At 41.6% G+C, this 23,041-nt stretch overlaps 1 protein-coding gene across 1 annotated transcript; it reads right to left on the bottom strand.

Moving 5' to 3' along the window:
• Positions 1 to 1,458: 1,458 nt before the first annotated feature.
• Positions 1,459 to 22,293, bottom strand: LOC140155999 (cleavage stimulation factor subunit 1-like). The gene is made up of 12 exons (XM_072179059.1): positions 22,107 to 22,293; positions 18,604 to 18,734; positions 18,426 to 18,494; positions 10,351 to 10,443; positions 9,598 to 9,638; positions 8,701 to 8,805; positions 7,428 to 7,626; positions 6,833 to 6,912; positions 5,768 to 5,923; positions 4,851 to 4,992; positions 3,548 to 3,628; positions 1,459 to 1,847 (listed from the first exon to the last, which is right to left on the bottom strand). The coding sequence occupies exons 1-12, from the start codon at positions 22,163 to 22,165 to the stop codon at positions 1,735 to 1,737; spliced, it is 1,269 nt and encodes a 422-aa protein (XP_072035160.1). The 5' UTR covers positions 22,166 to 22,293; the 3' UTR covers positions 1,459 to 1,734.
• Between the last annotated feature and the right edge of the window lie 748 nt (positions 22,294 to 23,041).

The following is a 23,041-nucleotide window of genomic DNA, read 5'->3' as shown; positions in this document are numbered from 1 at the left end:
TGCTTACCTATAGATGCTGTATTTATTGAGTTATCGTGTACCTAAATCGTCATTTTACCGAGAAAATGAACATTGAAATAATGGCCGTTGAAGTTTAAAGTGGTCACATTTTGCACTTTCATCGAATCTCACAGGAGAATGCGACAGTGTCCGTTTTTGTAACTTATATTACGTGAACATCGGGTAAATCCACAGCCCCTTGAGAAGTTTGAGCGAAATCCATTCATAACTTGATATTTAAATCGGGGAAGAACTTGAAAAAAACCCACATTTTATCAGCTAAAACGGAGCCATTTGACCACTAGGTTTTTGTGAAATCAGTGCTTCCGTGGTGTTTCCATAAGATGCGCCGCATGTAGATAAGCGTCGCAGATGCGTCAGCGATTTGTATCGTTAACAAATTGCGCGATACGCATACGCGATGAGTTGTTGCCCGCGTGTACCCTGGCTGGTACAACAATTTTTTCTTTCCTTTTCAATTTCAAACACGAGTGGAATAGTGAAATAAAATCCTTAAAATATTGCAGTTGGAGTTTACAAATCTGGATTTTCATTATTTGTATTTATAAAAAACATAACAAAGTACAAACATATCAAAAAAACTAAATTTCATGAGAAAGAAAGAATGACTATAGTACATAGCCGCGTTAAATATCAAAAATATCAATTTTTAATGATTTGCCATAAAATGTGTATTACATTGCGAATTTCAAAAATCTAAATTATTTGATATCAGAAGGACATTCTTCAGTATTCAGAATGCAATTCGATATGTCTGATGTGCTCTAATGTCCCACAATAAATACTGTCCAAACGTTCATACCCCTTCCTTAAACATTACCACTTTTCAGCAAGAACCTGAAACACAAGAACAATAAGTTTGTGATGAAAACCTGTGACTCTGGAGCAGATGCATCTCCCCACTCCCACCCAGTACCAATCTGGATCATAACCAAAAACTGATATATAAATTTGTCTCTATTTGCAAAATTGGAAAAACTGTGTAAAAAAAGTCGTTCCTGACCATAGTGGGTGAAATTGAGGTATTAAAGGATTACGAAAATAAAGGTAAGATGCACATATTTCAGCTGGTTTTACCACATAGATGGATCAACCATACAGATGGAAAAGTGATTGAATGATCTATTCTGAACAACGTTCAGGTGAGACAAATGCGCTTAATAAGAATTCAACAAATCAATTACGTTTTTGCAAGTCTTTTATTACAAGACTGTAGCTTTGTAGCCTTTTATTTCTACTCAAATAATAGTTACTGACTGAGGGCTGAGAACTGGTTGACAAATCTACCAAAAAGCAAAACTAAATCCTCACATATTTGAATGGGATTTTCCAATAAGTCTCAAGCCTTGTGAATACTGCCACTGAATTCCTAGAATTCCTGAAAATCCGAGCGATTTCCAAAAGGCCACAAGCCGTATAAACAATTGTTGTATCATAATGATGAAAATTAAGCTTTGTTAGGCAAATTACACATTTTGCCTTTCAAACTTGTAGCAAAAGCATAATACTGCCAGTTGCACCAAGTTGGTCCATGCACATGTTCATCTTCCACATTACTACTACACAAGTGTAAAGGGCATGTAGGTGGTCACATGATTTGAAGTCTTTCATTTCAAGTTTGCTAAAGACTGATATCTATGATCAAATCATTTGCATGTGACAGGCATGTGACTGTTCATGGCTTGGCCATGCAAGTGTCATGTGATTCCTTATTTAGTCAGCTTGTGGTCTGTAATACCAGAATCTTGCTCTGTAGTCATCACTGCATGTCATGAATCCAGGACCGGTTGGTGAATGTACAATACAACGGACAACATTGTTGTGACCTGTAAAAGAGAACAAATTGCAACTATTTGGTCAACAAATATCTGATTTTTGTTACTATAATTTGGCCTAATAAATGTTTCGGTCATCAATAACAAACACACCCCCACACCCACCTACATGTAACCACTAGCAATGACGTGGACAGAAATAAATACACAATTTGAGTTTGTATATCACTTTTTCATAGCTACTAAGGTATAGGACTTTTTTTGTTTTGGCTGTAGACACCAATGCCCTGCAGTATATGCGCAAATTATGGCAATTTCCATTGTTCTTTGCCCTGCAGTGTGCATAGGCACATGCATTTTAAATCGCCCACCACATTTCATATAGTACAAGAAAGCCATTGAACAGTGTAGCGGTTCATTCAAGCATATTGATAGACCAGTCCCTTGCCCTTGTTGATAAACAATGACCAATTGACCACTTTACAGAAGTATTATATTTGTTCTTTTTCAAATTTTGTTACAGTTGTACAGCTTTTTTTATGAGCTTTAAGGGATCCAAAATGAGCGTTTATTGCGTTTCGACAGTATTTTTTGTGGGACATGAGAGAACCTCAGACCTATCGAATTGCATTCTGAATACGAAGCACGTCTTTCTGATATCAAATTTTTTTCATTTTTTTTAAATCACAATATAATACAAATTTTATGACAAATTATAAAAATTTGATATTTTAAAAATTTTGATATATAACAGTCCTCGAAGTAAATTATATAAATCTAATGATATATTCTTAAAGTGTATGTAGCAGGGAGGAAAAAGCCGACGGTCAATTGAAAATTTTGACCTTTCATATTGAAGATATGGATTTTTTCCCAAAAAGACCTAATTTTTTTGGTGTTTTTGGGAAAAAAATCCATATCTTCAATATGAAAGGTCAAAATTTTCAATTGATCGTCGGCTTTTAATCCCACCTACATACACTTTAAGTATAAATCATCAGATTTATAAAATTTACTTCAAGTACTGTTAAATAGCAAAAATATCAATTTTAATGATTTGCCATAAAATGTGTATTAAATTGCGAATTTCAAAAATCAAAATTATTTGATATCAGAATGACATTCTTCAGATTCAGAATGCAATTCGATATGTCTGATGTGCTCTAATGTCCCAAAATAAATACTGTCCAAACGCTCATACCCCAGCCCTTAAAGTGTCTAAAATGAGGTTATAGTGGTCTTCCCAACCTTCTCTAATCTGTATCTTCATAGACTTTACATGTAAAATGGAAAAGTCCATTAAACAAGAACTGAATTCAAGTTTGTAATAAAATTTGCACAAAATGCTGATTGAGCCAGTACATTATAACACACTAGTTTTCGAGAGGGGCTATACATTTTCATGTATTGTATAGCCCTGGTAAATGTATGTATGGTCTTTTCAAATAAAATGTAAAATCTGAAACAGTGAACATTAACATTTGAGTTTAATTAGTTTTGAAAACTAACCCTCCAAATGTAGACCTTGATTATAATGTGTTTTTATACTGTTATTTTCAATCATGTAACATCATTGACAGAGCGTGGAAGTCCAAGTTCCTGAGTAGCCACTGTTACACAAACATTTTGCATGTGTCTACGAGTTAAGATGTTTACAAACACACACAAACAAAAGCTGAGCAGTTTAAATGGAAACAATGTACAAATGTTGAAGTATTATTTCAACGGAAGGGCATAAGATGCAAACTAACCGAGTGACAGTAGCTTGTTCCTTTCTGCATTTCTTGAATCCCAACAGCAAAGACTGGTCGTTCTTTCATCAGGGAAGAACACTGCAAGTGGAAGAAAAGGAATACACAAAATGTTAGAACATTTTGACATAATACATGTTTTGTGTGCACGATAGATTCAATTTTAATTTTATCGACGCTGTTGAAAATGTTTACATATTTAATACCAGACATATGGATTTTTTAGTACATTTAGCCTAGATTATGTGTTTCTTGTATTTACATACCAAATGAAAATATTGATGTTATATTACGAAAAATTAATATATTCTCTGTCAAAATGATGGATGGATTTCAGTCACTAGATTAATTAGAACCAAAGCAAAATGTTTAGATTTTTCACAATGCCCGACATATTACCGATGCAAAGTTATTAACCTCATTCATAACCGTCACTTTAATACCTTACAAAATAACACAATATTTGGTCCAAAAGTTGATTAAAATAGATGCTTTTTATACCTTCCCTTTCCAAAAATCGATCAGGCTAAAACAGGACGACCAATAACAAAAGAGCGTATCACAATCTGTGCAAATATGGTAGCGCGCAATCCGAATATGGCAGTCAGCGCGCAAGCAGTTTGTTTCGATGCACAACAACACGCAAACGCCGGCCAATTGTGTGCGACATTGGAACAATTACGCATTTTGCGGTCAATTGTGAGATATTAATGACCTCGATTTGCGTTCGCGTTTTCACAAATAACTAAATTGGATCGCACGCATCACGTTTATTAATGAGGTCAAACCCCATAATGTAACATATAATGGGGATGCCTGCCTTCAATATGGCACACAAATGTACATGAATTCAGAAGTAGTGTTCTGTACACCTACTTGCTGTTCTGATTTAAAATAAAATCTCTTACTACATCAGGATAGTTGAAACCAAACTGGAATCCATTACTCTAAAGTAATAAGTCCATAAGTCAAGTCAAATTTCATTGCTATGCATAAAATGGCTACATATCATACAGGTAGGCCTCTGCCATGTGTCTACAGTCATATCCAGGCCTGTAAGTAGGGGGTGCAACCCCTCCTCCCCCCATTGACAATAAGTCTACTTTTCAGGGAGAAAATGTTAAATTTTACCCAAGAAGGTTAAAATCATAAACACAAATTAACAAAGGGATCCCTTCTTTACTAGAGGTGCATATTTAGGGTGTGCAGTCATGATTCTAGATAAGTTCCTTCCAAATGTGTTGCACTGGAATTATACCTTGCTCTATCATTCCACTATGAACCTGTCAGCTAATATACTTACCATAATCTTCAGAATGATTGAAGACAGCCTGTGTTCTGTGATTCTGTTTATCCATACCAGCTCCTGTGTATGTGATGAGTACTCGGCTGGTAGATATCTCCCATAATTTGACTAATGAATCTTTGCCGCTGGTCAACAGGTACTGGATGTTATAAAAAGCAAAAATTAATTCAAAGTAGTCACGATGGTTTCATTATATAGTTGACAGATGATGAACATTCTTGCCTTTGCTCTGAAAGGCCACCAGATATTACAGTCAAAATTGCATGCTGGTATACTTTTTAAAATCTAAAATGTATTTTATGTATTACCATGCAAGTTTTACGAAGCTACCCTTATCAGAATTAAAGAGTTGAGGTTGCACTTATTGAATGACCCTCGTATAAGCCAGCTCAATACAACTGTGATCAACAGCAACTGAAACTTGTGCATCCAATTGGATGGAAAGACTTGCCTTTCCCCCAAATAAGCACCAACATGTACTGGTGCACCAGTGGCAGGTAATATTGCTACCACACAGGTAAAATGGAAGTTTAGATTGTGTAATTCAAATGTCAGGCTGGATATTTCTTTGAGTGAACGTAACGTTTACGATAACCATCTCACTGCCTAGTGTCAAAACAGTTATGGGAAAACCCTGGATCATTATGTACTGGACTACTGTTCATATATTTAACTCTGGACACAGTTGTATTGCTGTTCGGGTTGAGTGCATACCTCAGGGAAGCTCAGATACACTGTCTAGATACAACATCGAACCATCTGGTTGACCAATTATCTTCTAATTGTTCATTCGTTCATTACGGCATCATAAGCTTGTGATACACACAGGTTGCGTTCAAATGTACATAGTGTTCTGTCCAAGAATTAATTATACAGACTGCAGTACAATTGAAGATGAGATTTTGATGTCATACCTTTCCATTGCGTGAGAATTCTACAGAGCAGACTTCACTAGCACCATGAGCATCTTTGAATGTGTTGACACACCTATTACTTACACCATCCCATAATTTGAGTGTGCCATCTTTGCTGCATGTAGCAAATAGATTAGCCTGAGGAGCATAACGCACCTGTTATTACAAGAAAAACAAAATCAATTATATTATTGACAGACTGTAACAATAAAAAACAGGGAGTCATTAAATAATCATGATTCTAAACACATGTATAACGCTAAAGTGAAAGATCAGATCAAGATCCTGATTTCTAACTACTTTTAATTAAAAAAATGTAACATTATCTAAAAAACTCATAAAAACGGTATTTAGTGAACACCAATGTTTTTACTCTAGTGCAGTCGGTGACATCAGTACAAGATGAGGTGCCGCTTCAATCGCAAGAACATGTTCAAGGACATTGTATTAATGCACATGTGATATGCAATGACATCACTGACTGTAAAAGTAAAAGCACCACAGATGAAACTGTGTTTAAAACTGTGTTTTCTTGTTGTTTGATTCTCTTGGAGCTCCTTCTCAATGAATGTTTATTGTAAACTCACTTTTTCAGAAACAAAAGTTACGGTTTTGCTTGTTTCATACTATATATACTACTCATGAGAAATGCAACAATGATTGTTTATTTGCTTGCTTGATTTTTGTATTTATATAATTATTGTATTTCTGTATTTTAAATCATGGTATTTATAATTATCTTGTAGTTGATGATACTTATTTGTAATACTAGTATATTGTAAATACATTATTAATACTGTATATGCTATTTTTGTAAATATTGTGTAACGTAAGATATTTTGTTGCTATAACATGTATACAATGAGGGCCTGCTTGAAAAGCAGTGCTTGTCACTGAAGCAGTATTACCCTCAATAAAGAAAGAATAAATAATAATAATAATAATAATAATAATATAAAATACATCACATACTTTATATTAAACCATGCTCTTTCAAAAACAGTATAAGCATGAATAGTTAACATTTTACTTCAAAGTCTGGAATCAGTCCTTTATTTTACTCACAGCATTGATAGGTCCATCATGTTGGTCCTTAGGATTATTTGATACAAAACATTGCATAGTATTCACATCATATAGCCTCACTGCAAAGAAAGGATACATCAAAATGACTTTATTCATCAGCCAGTTTTAAATAAGAAAACTGTTTACGTGATAGAAGTCATTAAAATTGGTACACATGATTTGCAATTTGATACCCCCACTCTCTATCCTAGCCTTCTCAATCTCACAAAATGAAGAAAATCAAAAGATTCCACTATTAGACTCGCACCAGCAACCTATGTTTTACGAGTGCTATTATGTACACCAATAAACAACACAAACCAAGCCGGTAGATGATCACTTTTTAATCTAATCCTCAAATCAATAGTTATGGAATAAAGACTGACGTAAAATTATGAATCCCATGGTCCAGGAGCATGGTTAGAGGTCAAAATCTCACAAAAGTGTAATAGCTTCTGTCCTGCACCACTCAAGCAGGAAAATACAACAGAACATTTTATTCATCTATGAAACCTGCAAGCAAGGTGGTACATGGGTCTCTTATATTGCAATTTGGCAACATACTTAATGTAAAGTGCTTTCAGAGAAGACTTACAAGTCGGATGATTTGTTCCCACTAGCAGGAAATCTCCTGATGGGTGAAAGTTCATGCAGCGTATCTGCTCAGCTTCTTGCACACTGCGGAATGCTCTCTTTACTGCAGACTTAGAGTAGTCAAAGAATTTCACTGTGTAGTCTTTGCTTCCAGATACCAAAATAGGTAGAGTTGGGTGGAAATCTAGTGCTGTGACATCCTACATGAAAAAGTTGAACATGATTAATAGTAGATTGTTATGTCATCTAACATCAATGTAATCTAAGCAACTATTAGCCAAATTTAGTTTTTTACCCTCAAATATCATCTGATTGTCAAAAGTTTTCTTTGCTTACTAGCATCCATCAAGTTACTTTGTATCATGCTTACAAACTTTTGATAGACCGGAATATGACACTACACTGTTTCTACATAATTTAAATACAGGTGCATATTGCCATTTATTATGAGGGTCATAATCAACCCTAGCAGCTCATCCTAACAGGTCTAGTGGTACAAGATTTGTTTTGGATTACAGGGGTCTAGTGTTTGACTCTGAGTTTAGTCCTAATTAAGTAATTCATTATATCGAGAAACAAATTGGTGCCTACTGATAAGCTACTATGTATGCGCTGTGGATTCACACTTAACGACACTTGGTAGCTGGTAGCACAGTAAGAGGTACTTTAATCAACATCAAATTTATGACATTACCTTGTTATCATTTTGCCACAGACCTATAGTAAGTGTCAAGTAGTTCAACTATGTTATACAAATATTAACTGTCTATGAGTGTGATGGTCAAAATATAATCACGAGGTGAAAGATGGAACAATACATCTTTCACCGAGTGATTATATTTCGACCATTACACAAATTTAAGACAGTTAATATTTGTTTTATATCACTCATGCATAAATTCTATTACTAAATTACTATTTAAGGTAGGATATACATTTTTTCATCAACATAACACCATGTTTTGCCGTGATATACTTTACATTTTGGGGTCCACCCCATAACTAAATCGGCGAGTCCAAGAGTCAGCGCATGGCTTGGCACAGGCGCACTACGGCAGAGCACATGATGGTAAAGACTATCACACGGAGAGGGTGATAGTAAAAATGATAAATGGTAATCAACCAATGAACTGTCTAGAATTTATGTATAAGTGATATAAAATAGGCTATCATTCTGCCAGTAGTACTCATGGGGTTAACCTGTACGAGGTAAGCATTTTATGTTAAAAATCCTTAATGGCTATCAAGCAAGCATGTATAAATAGATCTCTTACCTCTATGTGATCATATAGTGTCCGTATAACTGGGTGACTTTCCACTTGGTTTATATCAACCATAGGTGTTGCACTTTTCGCCAACATACGCTCAACATCTAAAATCTGTAAAGATATAAGTATTTTGGTTACAGTTACATGTTCATCTCCTATACATTGTATGAACAAATACTTGGCAATGGCAAAAGCATACAAATTGATCAATTTTGTAAGAATTTGTTGAAACTAGCCTATGTAATATAGAAGGTATTGTGAGCCCTATATCCAGCCATGACCAGATGTGGTCCAATCAGTCTAAAGTCTGCAATAACAAAACTGAGATATAAGCAAAAAGAAAAAAAAACAGCAATAAAAAACTTTAAAAAAATGGACATATAAAAGGTTCATAACTTTGCAATAAGTATTCAAGACACCTGGGGATTCAACATCAGTAATGTACTGAGCAAGTTTGTGGTAGTAACTCAATTTTGAAAATTTCTGACTTTAGCCTGAGTGGATATCATTTGGTCACATGCATAACTAATTGAAGAAGTTCTATTTTATTGTCTAATAATGATCTCCAAAATTGTCCATTTGAATGAACTGAATTACTTGTCTACATGTATCATGATTTGAAGTTGCTAAAGAAGTGTTTCTTAAACTAAAATCTTCAATCCACATCAATTATAAAGTTTACAATGAAGAAAGTTGTCAATGTGTCCCTTTTGTCCAGAGTGGATCAGTCCAAATCTAATTTGATAATTTAATAATTACTTGTTAATTATTTATTTATTAAAGCACATTTCTATAACACTCTACAAATAACACAGTGCTTTTGCTCCAAAACAAAATACATATGAAAAACAAAATAAAAACAACAACAAAAAATTACATATTAGGAAAAATTGAATACCATACCTTAATTGAGGCATCAGCAGAACCTGTGGCAACAAGTTGGCCTGAAAAGAAAATCAACAAGAAGTGGTTTATGAATTGAACTTTGAGGTTTTGTTACACTATGGTGACCAAGTGGTTTCCTTCTTTAGTACTAGCTACTGCCAGGAACCTTGCCTTTGGAGATGAGAACAGAAGCCAAACTGGTACAATATTGTGGAAGTATTAGGAATGAAGGACAAAACATTAAAAAGTAAGATTTTGGACCTATCATGAAATTCCATTATTTATAAGTTGTGCTGTCTGGTTAACCTCCTCCATAGATCACTCATTCACAATAGTGTTACTAAAGAATCAGTCTTCAAATCTTGGAATCCCAAATTCCACTAATGTATTAATCATTGAATTTTTTCTCACTGGCTGCCATTGCGCTGTTTTAGGATACCCATTGAGGAAAGATAAAAATTTGGATTGAAGAAGTCAAATGTATTTAAACCACACTCAACAAATCACCAACTTACCAACCTGGTACCAAATATTTTGGAATAAATTCCAGACATTGCAGTATATGATGGTATAAAGATACAGATCTTTGGATAACATCAGAGTTTGTCTAACCCAAGTTTCCACATAGCAATGTATTTTGAAGTTTAGGTGTAATGTTGTTTACAAATTGATAGCATGAGGTGCAATAGTATGCATATAATTTTGAAAATTTTGGGATGCAAAATGCAATGCCCTATTACTTAATTTGAGGTGTGGTCCTAGGTGACTTACCATCTTTACTCCAGGCAGCTATTCTGCATTCTCCTTTGTGAGCTGTTACATAGCAAGTTTCATATTGAGCAGCTTCTGGTGCCAAGGTTTGCACTGTAATCAAATATTTTAGTATGTCAAAGAACAATATCAATTGGGCATTTTTGTTAAGTAGTTTTACCACAAAGAGATTGAGAATCATGTCTGTGTTGGTGTACCTCTCTTCTTGCCACACCAAGGTGGTCTTTTAATTGTAATAAATTATATCTTAGTGTAGATTATTCATCCAGTAGTTTATTCATCCAGAAGTTCAAAACATTTTACGACATCACACCATCATCAATCAGATGCCTGATGCAAATTTTAGTTCCAGTAGTAGATTTAATTTACAAAATAATGTTATTATATTACTATTTACGAGACGCCAAGTCATGACAGGTTATGAAAATCAATGTACGTGTATTTGCAGGGAGTTAGTCCCAAACAAAAATGTTTGGTAGACTCATAACCGGTGCGATCTTACCTTTCCGATGTTGATTAAGATACTTCTTGCATCGATCCCGAGATGCGAAAAAACCAATAGTCATTTTGTCCCACATAAATGAATAAATAACAAAACCCCGATCCCCGAGTGGACTCACCCATTCGGTGACGTCACACACGATAATCACCCCTTATCCGACTTGGGCAGCCCCTACTCGCCAAACTTGTAGGGGCGGCGGGTCGGGATAATCAACATCGAAAGGTAAGATCGCACCGTTATGAGTCTACCAAACATTTTGTTTGGGACTAGACTCAGTACACCGGTCGATCTTACCGTTCCGATGTTGATTAAGATACTTCTTGCATCAACATCTGAAAGATCGATCTAGCAAGTAACCGACGGATGGAGGTACAAGATTGGCCAGCATCTGATAAGGATCGGGAGAGTGGGTAGCATGGTAATCGCGAGGTCAAACTATTTCCCCCCCTCACGGCCGGAAACAGAAAGACTACGTGAACAGACAAAACCCCTGAACTGAAAGTTCAGTGGTTAAGAATAGAAACACTGGTTCTTACCATGTTGGAATTCTGATTGTCCATAAAACACCTGATACCCAACCACCATATTATCTCCATAGAATAGCCCTGGAGAACTTATCGCCTGGTCGTTGGTTTACGCTTTTGTAGTAAACCGTGGAAAAGGACGACGGGTTCTTCCAAGACACAGCCTGACAAATCTCTTCTATGGGGACCCCCTATGGTAGGCCCACGAAGATGAGATAGATCTGGTTGAGTGGGCCTTGGGCGGCGTCTTTTGCCGCCCCGAGTCCACCAACACCTGGACCAGCCACCGTGCCAGAGTCTGTTTAGCGGCTGGACCGTGCGGTTCTGCGTGAGTGATAAATAAGCGGTCATGAGCCCCTCTTAAGGTTTGTGTTCGGCCAAGGTAGTGCTGTAGCGCCCTCACCGGGCACCACAACCTGTCTTCGACTATTGACTTAACCCTGCCCAATACTGGGGAGGAAGAGGGCGAGTGTCGGAATGTACTTCGCTCATTTTTTGCAAGGAAATCCGGGCGAAGAAACAGCGTCGCTCCGTTGTTAGTACATACGGAGGCTGACTTCGAGACTGCGTGCAACTCTGAGCAGCGCCGTCCCGAAGCCAACGCCAGAAGAAAGGCCGCCTTAAGAGTGACGTATTTAAGGGTCGCTTTTGACAGGGGCTCAAAAGGGGACCCTTAATATACTCCAAGACTGTGTTGAGGTCCCATGGAGGGACCACCTTCCTTTCGGCGGGCGCTCGTTGAACATACCGTCGAGAAGAAGACTTAGGGACCCATCTGAATTGATAGTCGACCCGTCTTCAAATCCCGATGAATCGAGAGAATGGCTGACTTATAGTTGGCTATCGTTGCCTGCTGAAGTCCTGACCTGAACTTTTCTGTCAGAAAATCTGCCACTAGAGGCACAGGGGCTCTAGTGGGAGATGTATTTCTCTCATCGCACCATGCGTAGTAGGGAGCCAAACGCTGACTATACGTGCACGGAGGGTAGACTCGTCTACCCCGGCGATGAGAGAAGCAGCTTCTGATGAAAAGCCTCCCTCCGCCGCACGTTCCTGATAAGGGCCATGCAGCTAACTGCAGGTGCTCTAGTGGTAGACTTGGTACCTCTCCTCCGGGCATCCGGAGTAGATTTAATAACTTCGGGGGAGTACTCGCGGCTGAGCCGCTAGTAGATCCACCATCGGTCGAAACCACAGGTGTTTCGGCCAGAACGGTGCTATCAGAATGACGTTGCAATCCTCCCTCCCGATCTTGGTCACCACCCTTGCGAGCAGTGAGATCGGGGAAAGCGTAAGCAGTCATTCCTCCCAGTCTCACGGACAGAGCGTCCACGGCGAATGCCTGTGGGTCTGCGACCCTTGAGCAATACACGGCAGCTGATGATTTCGATGAGATGCGAACAAATCTAGCGAGGGTGGTACATCACCTCGAAGATCGTCTGGGCGACCTGCGGAGCAAGGGACCATTCTGTAGGTCCCGACACCTTTCCTCGTGACAGATCGTCCGCGAGGATGTTGGTGACTCCCGCTATGTGCATCGCTCTCAACGTAATCTGCCTGGCCTTGCACCACCCTATCAGGCGTAGTGCGTGCAGGCATAACCGTGGTGACCTGGTGCCCCCTTGTCTGTTGAGGTAGGCCACCACGGTTGTGTTGTCTGTTTGGACAACGATATGAGATCCACGATCACCTTCTCGAAATGCTGGAGAGTTCTCTCCACTGCCCAAAGTTCGAGAAGGTTGATATGGAACTCCGTCTCCGTGGCCGACCATAGGCCGAGACTGAGTCCCGTGGATGTGGCCCCCCAGCCCAGCTTTGGCGCGTCGGTCGTCACTACGTGGCGCACCGCTGGTGCAGGAAACCTGACACCTTGAGTCAAATTGGGCTGATGGGTCCACCACCAGAGTTCCTCTCGCGCGATCTCCGACATCGAACCGCGAGGATATTGGGTGACGACTGGGCCTGTAAAAGGCTAGAAGGTGTAGTTGTATAGGCCTCATGTGAAAGCGGCAGTGCGGTGCGGTCTACCATACTGGCCATAAGGCCCAAAACCTTCATCCATGCCACAGCGGTGCCCCTCTGACTCGGCCAAGAGTCGGGCACACCTCGCCATGTTCGTCACCCTCTCGGGTGAGGGCACCGCGATCCCTCCTTGAGGTTGATCTGGGCCCCTAAGAATAGTGGTGTCTCATGCGTCGGGACCAAATTGGATTTCTTGGCGTTGATCAGAAATCCCAGGTCCCGCACCGTCGGACTACTAACTCCACGAGACACTGTGTCTCCAGCGGGTGTGCGTCCGTAAATGAACCAATCGTCCAGGTAGCAACACATGTTGACTCCCCTGCGCTTCAGGCGCTGCCACCGCCCTGACCAGGAGTGTAAACACTCTGGGGAGGTGGACAAGCCGAATGGCAGGCATCGAAACTGGTAAGTTTGACCCTGTACCTTGAAGCGTAAAACCTCTGATCTTGAGGTGCGATCGAACATGCAGATATCGTCCGAGAGATCTAGCGATGCCGCCCACATACCCTTGATGGGGCAGGCTAGCACCGGCGAGAGTCTCCATTCTGAACCTCTTGGGCCTGATGAACTCGTTCAACGGCTTGAGGTTCAGAATGGGCCTCAATCGCCGGGTCTTCTTTGGAGCCAGAAAAAAGCGTGCTCCAAAACCCCTGGGTGAAAGGGGGGTAGACCGGGACAATCGCTTGCTTCGTGAGAAGCTGAGTGACCTCTGACAGTAGTGCCCGACGCTGGGGGCCGTCTGGCGGCACTACCGTGGACCTCTGAATCGTGCAGGCGCCACGAGGGTGGCTGGTAAATTCCAGCCTGTAACCCCCACTGACCACTGACAATACCCAGGCGCCGGTGAGATGGCATGCCATCTCTGGGCGTAATGCTACAGCGACCGCCCACAGGGGGAATCCCTGTGGGAAGTCCAAACCTGCCGGCATGGACTGTCGACCGCCGTGCCCTCAGGACCGATCTGGTTTGCCACCCTTAGAAGAACGGCTCTTCTTAGGGGCTTGCCATCTGATCCAGCACTACTCTTGCGCTTCCCAGTTTTCTTGGGAGGTGCTGGAGTAGCCTCGGGCTCGGGTGTAGTCTGTGGTGCGCGCGTCCTGCTGAAGCCGGAGCTGGCGCTGAAGAACGCTTAGAAGACTTCTTCTTCTTGTGCTTCTTTTTTACCCTTCCCTTGGTCAGGGCAGCCTCCGACTTCTTCAGAGTGCTCTCATTGGTGGCCTTCTTTGCCCGGTCCTCAACCGTGGCGCAAAAAGGCCTGTCCAAAGAGTAGCCCCTGTCCCACCGAGTCTGACTTCTTCATTGCATCAGCAAAGTCGGAGCCGTAAGTTGACTGGAGGGACAGACAGGCATTCTCCGGCGGCGAGATGACATCCTATGGGCTAGGCCCATAGAACTCTCGTTGAGGTTAGCTGTTAGCACCGCTAACAGATTAACCTCATGGAAGAGTTCCGGCGTTGCCCGTGGTCGTTCGCTACCTTCCTACCGAGGTGCTCGGCAAGCGTGGTAGCGGCGCTAGAGACTCTGATAGCGGCGTGCTCGCTTATCGATGAGCTTTAGCTCCTCCTCCCACTGGGGGAGAGCGACCCGCGTGCGCCTTGGCCGCTAGCGGCAGGCGCTAACAACGTCTGGATCCATGTCAGGGACCCTGAGGTAGGTTTCGTAGTCCTCCTGCGAAACACGCGGTGGAAGCGTGCAAGCACGCGGGCGTCGAAGCTCCAGCGAGCCTGACAGCCCTCTGAAACCTACCCTTGAGGTCCGCCGGGAATGCAAGTGCGGGCGACCCTTGTGTGGGCGCGCGCTAGCTGGGCATCCTACTGAAAAGATGCCCTGGTCCTCCTGAACGGACTCCTCCTGAGAGAAAGCCAGGCCCAAACCTTGGGCCACACGGCTCATCACCTCAGCGGTGTCCGCAGGCAGACCATTGCTAGCGAGTTCCTCACGGGGAAGCGGGGGAAGGATACCTGAAGCTAGCTGCACAGTCTCATCAGACTGTGAGTCGCTACTGGTTTCATCTTCCGACTCCTTTCCCTCGCCTTCAGACTCTGACTCACTCTCTGATGAGGAAGAGATCTGACGACGGGCATCTGAAGGTGGACAGGGAGGTGTCGCCACCGTGTGGCTAGCCAACTGAACACCAGCAGAAGAGGGAGTACTCCCGCTAGACCCGAGATGCTAGCTATAGCACCCGGGATCCGCGACGCTCTCGCTGCTGTCGCCCTAGCCATAGCAGTGTGCGGCCTACCCTGAGCTGTATCAGGGTTAGCCACTCGCCGCCGGGTTGGGTAACAACTGGTGGTACTGCTTGCCCAACGCTAGGCGGCACTTGCCACGGTGGTAGACCGTGGAAGAAACCACCCTGCGGCGGATACCACGGGCATACCCTGTTGGTAGCTGACCCTGAAAGGATCCGCCACCAGGAAACCCCATGGAACAGCAGTACCAGTACCGCCTCCCCCTGTTGCCACAGAGACTGTGGTAACCAGGACGCAATACTGGGTACCTGCGTGGTTGTAGCGTAGGTGCCCGGTAGGGCTCGGCTGCGTACCACTGTACCCATGCCTCACAGCGTTCCCCGCTAGAGGATCAAGCCGTGTGTATGGGTACCCGCTATACTGGCTGTCCCTTGGCTAAAAGGAGCTTGCCTAGTATCACGGGTAGCTGAGCGTGTATACCCTCGATCAGTCACCTCGCTACCTGAATAGGCAGTATCAATCAATGGAGCCATGCTCCGCTGAATAGATAGTGATCGATCATAAGAGGGTAATTGACCCATTGACTGTAATGGATCACCCACGCTCTGCTGGCTCTCGAGGACATAAGTGGGTTGTTGATCAGCCAGGCTGTTCAAACTACCTACCCTAACCTCTTGAGCCTCGCCCAAGGTCGCTGTGTGTGGCGGACCACTCACGGCAGCTATGGGCGCGTGCATAGTGGCTACCACTGAAGTCAAGCCGTGGCTCGTCTCGGTAGCTGCCACTGTTTGCACTTGGGTCGCTGTCCCGTGAGAGACTGCGAGCCCAACCCCGGTATGGCCGCTAGCCAGTCCCGGAGGACAGCCGGCAGCCATTCCAAGGCCCAGGGAATCACTCGGCGGTCCCACCATGGAACGCTGCCGTGTGACAACCCCAGTTGGTTCTGCTAAGACTACACCTGAAGCGTTAGCCCGGTATTGTCTCTGCTAAACCCATGCACGCGTTTTCATTCGACCCTTGCGGGGAACGAAAGGCGTGCTGCGTGCCGTGGATCAACCCAGGCAGGCCCGGGGTTCCACTGGCACGCTGCGTGCTCCTGCCCGGACTCGGCAAGTCCGCTGCACGCTGTATGCTGAGGATTCAACCCAGGCAAGCCGGGGTACCCTTGGCATACTGTCCGTCGCCCGGCTACTTCATGGGTGCTAGACCCGCTGTTAAGCCAGCAATAGACGGGTGTCCACCTGCAAGAAGCTCGCTAGAGATCTCACTGGTACACCGGTACTCGCCTGTTAGGGCAAGTACCGCCCTGCTGCCTGCTACTAGCTTAGGCGTTAAGTCAGTGCTTTCGCTGGCTGCTAGGCCTTCGGGCTCGCTAGCAGTCCCGGAGGGTCCGCCTGCTTGCCGGGACCGGAGCCCCAGAGGTTACCTTAGCGTGGCCCTTGCCGGCCGCGCTAGTACCTACCATATCAATCTTACCTGTAGGCTTCTGTTTCTTAGTCTTCGTCTTCTGTCTGTGTCGAAGACCTAAACAAGCGCTACTTTCTAAATCCTCGAAGTGGATGTCCGATAAGCCTATGCAAAAGGAAGCACACTTATTTGATTTAGAGCAATCCCTGTGGGTGTAGCAGAGTGGATGCGGGTCCCACTCTGCCACAAGGGAAGGGCATGATTGACAAGGCCTAGACATTGTAGTAATCGGGGAGCGTACAGCACTACCCCCCCCGAACACAAGCTCAAGCCCAATAAACAGACCCACACGCACAGTGGCTGACGGTGATGTAGTGGTATGATATAAAAATATATATACAAAGGGATGAAAAACTGAAAACCTTTTGGGGAAGATTTGTCAGGCTGGTCCTTCGAAACCCACCGAACTCTTAGCAGTAACTCGTCATCAGGCGCGTACTGAAAGATATAACGATAGAGCACACCATAAACATAGCGATAATCACTCACCATACATGTATACACAGTACTGTACAAACATCTATTGTAACTTACTAGTCTGCTATAGTTGTTTTACGTGAGAACAAAAATAAAATGGCGTCCTAAGGGCGGCCATTTTGAAAACGTGTGTCCCGTATACGAACGGAAACACACATACAAGCTAAGTTTTTGGATCGTTTTTGTCACTTTTCTAACCGAAAAATGTCGTCAAAACTATCTCCCTAGCGACTATACTGGTTGGTTTTTACCTCAGTGTAACAAACAAACTGTATATCTCGTCCTTTGGTTCGTAATGATACTTAGCGTTGGTAAAGAAAAATCCACACGTCTATCTCATCTAGAAACCAAGGAGGATAAGGGGATTATCGTGTGTGGCGTCACCGAATGGGTGAGTCCACTCGGGGATCGGGGGTTTTGTTATTTATTCATTTATGTGGGACAAAATGACTATTGGTTTTTCCGCATCTCGGTATAGATGCAAGAAGTATCTTAATCAAAATCGGAAACGGTAAGATCGACCGGTGTACTGAGTCTGTTAGTTGTTAATACCTAATTTGAGTAGTTTCATTCAATGCCATCAGATGCAGTTACGGATGGCAAGTTACATAAATATGACCCACATGCAGCTAACACTCAGTGGTTATTTGTCTCAATCTGAATTTACACTCAATGGCTTAGTTAGCGATAGTGATGTAAAAAGCAAAGAGCAATGGCTCAAAAAGAGATGCATCACTTCTCACTTGTAATATTTGAAATTATTCTTGTGCGATCATACTTGATGGTCATCTATGGATTGGCCCTATGCTCTGGAAAAGTCCCAAATTACATAAAACAATACACTTTTCTCCCAAGCCATTGTATATGGTAATAATGTTCTCTTTCTCTTACCATCTGTGTCAAATTCCAAGTCTATCCCTGTACCAGGTGCAACAGAATCAACCAATTTGGTGTGTTCTCCTGAAGTGGGGAAAAAAGAAAGTTGAAAAAATTCAATATCAGACTCATCCTGGGAAAAAACATTTTGTTTTGTTTTTATAATTTTTTTTCAATCAATTCAAAGTCTTACTTTCTGGTTCATGCCTGAGACCAAGCTGTACTACATGCTGTAGTCTGTTGGATGGAGGGCAATCCGGTACTGCTGAAATTGCTTTGCCCAAATGGCCTGCAATGTCCAAATAACCATCATGTAACAGTTGACTGAAAGAAAGCAAATAGAAATGATTTAAGAATTAGAAACACATGTTTGGCACCCATCTATTTTGATCAGGCCATAAAACAAAATAAACACTGAAAACTATGTTTTTGTACCATTTTTCTGTGAATTTGATCCAGAAATGGGCTGAAAAACACTGAAAACAATTACAAAAAACGCTGAAAATTTTCATGCCTGTTTGATGGTTATTGAAAACTTACTTCTTCCTGGGGGGGGGGGCACTCAAATATGAGTGTACGCAAACAAGTTTTCCTCTGTGAGCAAACTGACCCCCTAAACAAGTTTTCCCAAAAAATTTTGACCCCCTAAACAAGTTTTTGTCTAAATTTGACCCACTTTACAAGTTTTGGTGGATTTTGACAAATTGAACAATTTTTTGTAGGCCTAACTTGTCATTGAACACTAAAAGTCACCCCTCCCTGATATACCCGCCCCCTCTGGTATACCATAACCATACCACTTAAAAATATAAATAATGACACAATGAATTCAGAGTATACCAGGAGGCCTTCAGATTCGTAGTTTGTTACATGAATCTGATTGGATTCTCATAAAGCATGTAAAGTAGTTTTGTGAGAATATAAAATGCCAATATACAGCGTAATTTATCCAGAGGCAACATTAAGCCGAATTCACATCGTATTTGGTTCCGAATTCGACACCTAAAGTTGATTATCGTGTCCCAATATTGTGTGCTCTTTTCATGCTTTCTACTACAAATATAATTTCCTAAAGTAATCCAGAGAAGGGGAACTCATAAATCTACCAGCAGGAGTAGTAAATAAAGGATCTATAAAGGAGGACTGAAAATCTTTTTGAAAGACATGATATTTTCGTCCCGGATTTTCGCCTCCCCATTTGTCCACTGAACTATACCCATCATAATTCAAGCAACAATTTATATGATGTTTATATTAATTCATAAATGCATGTTTTTAAATCTAAACGGTATTTTACATAGAAGTACAAGGCCATGGTTAAATCACATGTAACACGTCATGAAATATATTTATTTGTATAACATAGACTAGTGACACTCTGGGTTTGGAGTATGCTGTATTAAAACATTTATATATACGAACAGGGAATTCCGGCACTGGAATAAACTTTTTTCTGAATCGGAGTTTCAGCAGATTTGAAAAGCGGATTAAAATGGTACCCTAAATCGGCCTAAATGCGTTACAAACAATTTTAAAACTACCCCTTTTCATGAAAATCACCGTTTTTTTGCCCCCTTAAGGCTAATGAAAGTTGATTCCCAGTTTCCCGTTACCCTACTCCGCTCAAAACAATTTGCTGGCCAAATATTTCATTATTTTGAATAAAATGTTGATTTCTAACAAACTTTAACATACAAATAAATAATTGTGGTTTTAAATATATCATAAATCTCTTTCTGTTGATTTTCAGGGATTTTCTTTGCAGTAGGAGCATGGTATATGGTTAATAATGAATTATTAACGAATACCTACTCAATTCTCTGTCCCGCACTTTTTGATCTGCTCTGATCTCATCCCGTAAAAAATATTGCGAAACTTTTGATAATAGTTGTACAATCACCTTCATGTGGTTGTAAACTACATCTGTAAACTACAAACTGTGATTTATCACATGTATACATGGGTAGTTATTGGTTTACACCTGTAACAGATGCAATAATGAAATGGTATAAAATAATGAATAATGAATAATGAAATGGTCACCTACACAGTCATGAAACATAATGTAACGGGAAACTGGGAATTGACTTTCATTAGCCTAACGCGTCAAACGCGTAACATGCCCAACGAAGAAAAAACACACCTTTTCACACGTTTTTTTGGTCACGCATGCTTACATCATTATATTTGAGTGCCCCCCGGACTTCTTCTAACATTGTCTATTGCAGACCTTCTCAACTAGTTTATTTGAAGTGCCAACTGAAAATTTTTAGTGATCATGAAGTGCCAACATGTCAAGGGAGGACTCTGCGACGTAGCGCGTGTGCATAGCAGTTAAGGTAGGCCCTACAGTGGTGCTTTTTCGGTGGTCCAGGGGGCAGCGCCCCCGGAAGCTCGTGGATTTTAATGTTTTAAAGGCCCAGATAATGTATATCTGGTTCCATACAGCAATCGCAGTATTGCTGTCTAATAAGCAGGTGCGAATTGAGACGTCGTGAATTGAGGCGTCGGAGCCGGTCAAACACAGAGGACTAGCCTACATCCCGTATCCTACTATCACTCAAACAAGCAAATCTCTTCACGAATTCACTCACCTTGCGATCCTACATCATCAGTTGAAACAAACATCTAAGTTTCCAAAAACAACTTTGTCATTCCTCAAAACTACAAGTAACTTCATTAATAAAAAATGAAATCATACTATTACCCGTTATTGAAAATTTTGTTCGATTTATGTGAACCAAAAGAACGCACGAGTCGAGTTCAGTTTACCAAAATGGTAGCTCCTGCCTCCTGGTCACCTCAAATATGACGTCAGTATCAAGCTGCTTATTAAACGGTGGATCGGATTGGTTGAAATCAATGCCACGTTTTTGACCTTAAGTTACAGGGGTCAGAGATATGCATATTCATGTATGAAAAGAGCGATGCGGATATAGTATCATCACCGGAACTGATATTTTGCGACATTTTCGATGTTTGTAACGGGGAATTTCAGACACGGAGACTCCGCGGAGATTTCGAAAAATTCGTCCAAAGGTAACCAAAGGGTTGGGGATCGCATTTTTAACTATCACTAAATGTTTCGGAATTGAGGTCGGCTAAAAAGTAGACAGTTTCGGGGACTGTAATTGGTGTAGATGTCACATTTTGAACAGTGAGCGATAAGTGACCAATTTGATGCTCAGCGCAAGTGACTATCTTTACCCAGGGTACAGATAATGCAGATTGGGTACTTTTACCCCTTTTTTGTTCAAGATTTATGTGAAGAAATTATTAAAATTACCGCGCGCCACTTCGACTGACTCAAAGCGCCACAAGTGGCGCGCGCGCCGCCAGTTGAGAAGGCCTGGTCTATTGTCTAATACAACATGATCATGTGCCTGTCAATGCCTGTGGGTTCTCTGTGACTCACACTAAGTCTTGAAATGATAAAGAAGAATTATGATCTGCTCATGATCTGTAACTTAGTTCACGGGGAGCCCTTGCCTGGAGTGTTTTGTTCTAGCGCTACACGTTCCCGTCGTTCATTATTCCTGTATGAATCTGTATTTTTATCATGTATAGCCTTCTGTAAAAATGCTTTAAAAAGGCTGTAACATGGTAAGCTTTCAAACTTCAAAGTAGACTGAAAGGTAGAGGAATTCTGCAGCCTGCTCTTTGTAATTAAATGACAATTGTGAGCCAATTGCTTACCTGACTATCATCCTGTACATGAGATCACGCTCCCTGACTGTTAAAGTAGCTTCGGTCATGATGATTTAGTCTATAAATCTGCAAAATAGTGAAGAAACGTCAAGATTGTACTAGAAACCAGCTTACTTCTTGTATTTTTCGACGATGAACTCCACGCTGGGTCACATGTCAAAGGTCAAGGGTTAATTGAAAGGCATGGGCGTTTTGATAGTTGTGGCATCACGGTGCTCACGGCCCAACTCAACACAAAAGCCCACAAAAGTAGTTGGCAATGAGCTACCCATGAGAGTTACCAAATCTTTCAAAGACCCCTTTGCAATGATTTTTAAAATTTACCTCCCTTTCTCATGCAAAATCGAGGACAAAATTTGGCACAAAACAGTTCAATGTCCTAGAACTCAGCACTTTTCATTTCAAATTATTAATCTTTTTCAACTTCAAGGTGTAGAAGGGAACCATAATGTCATAAAAAAAGAGATATTTTTTTAGGAATGTCATAGGTTTTGTTTGGAAGCAGTGTTTAAAAAAAGTGCCCAAAGTTACCCTATTTTCACCGGTATCATTGAAAAGTAAGGGTGCCCTAGGGGTTAAAAATAGCCTGACCAAAGTTACCCCACATTTGGGTCAACTTTGGTCAGTGTATTACATTCCCAAGAAAAAAATATAAATCCCCCCATCCCCCCGGATCTATGCCTATGCTGGCCTAAAATATTGACATCCCAAGTAGGCAACACCTTTTATCCAAATTTCGCAGACAGTGCAAATTAAATACCCCCTATTTTGCTGATTTCACGGTCAATTTTGCGGACAGTCAAAATTAAATACTTCGCGGTCCTCGCTATTGCCAACTTTTGTGTTGAGTTGGGGTACTGCAGCAGATCATTTCTATCACTAGCACAGGGTAGGCCTACAAAGTGGTTTATCCATTGTTTTTT

This window comes from Amphiura filiformis, chromosome 6 (genome assembly GCF_039555335.1).
Source record: "Amphiura filiformis chromosome 6, Afil_fr2py, whole genome shotgun sequence".
Classification (NCBI taxonomy): Eukaryota; Metazoa; Echinodermata; class Ophiuroidea; order Amphilepidida; family Amphiuridae; genus Amphiura; species Amphiura filiformis.
Note: the sequence above shows the minus strand (reverse complement) of the source record. Positions and strands in the feature narration are given on the sequence as shown.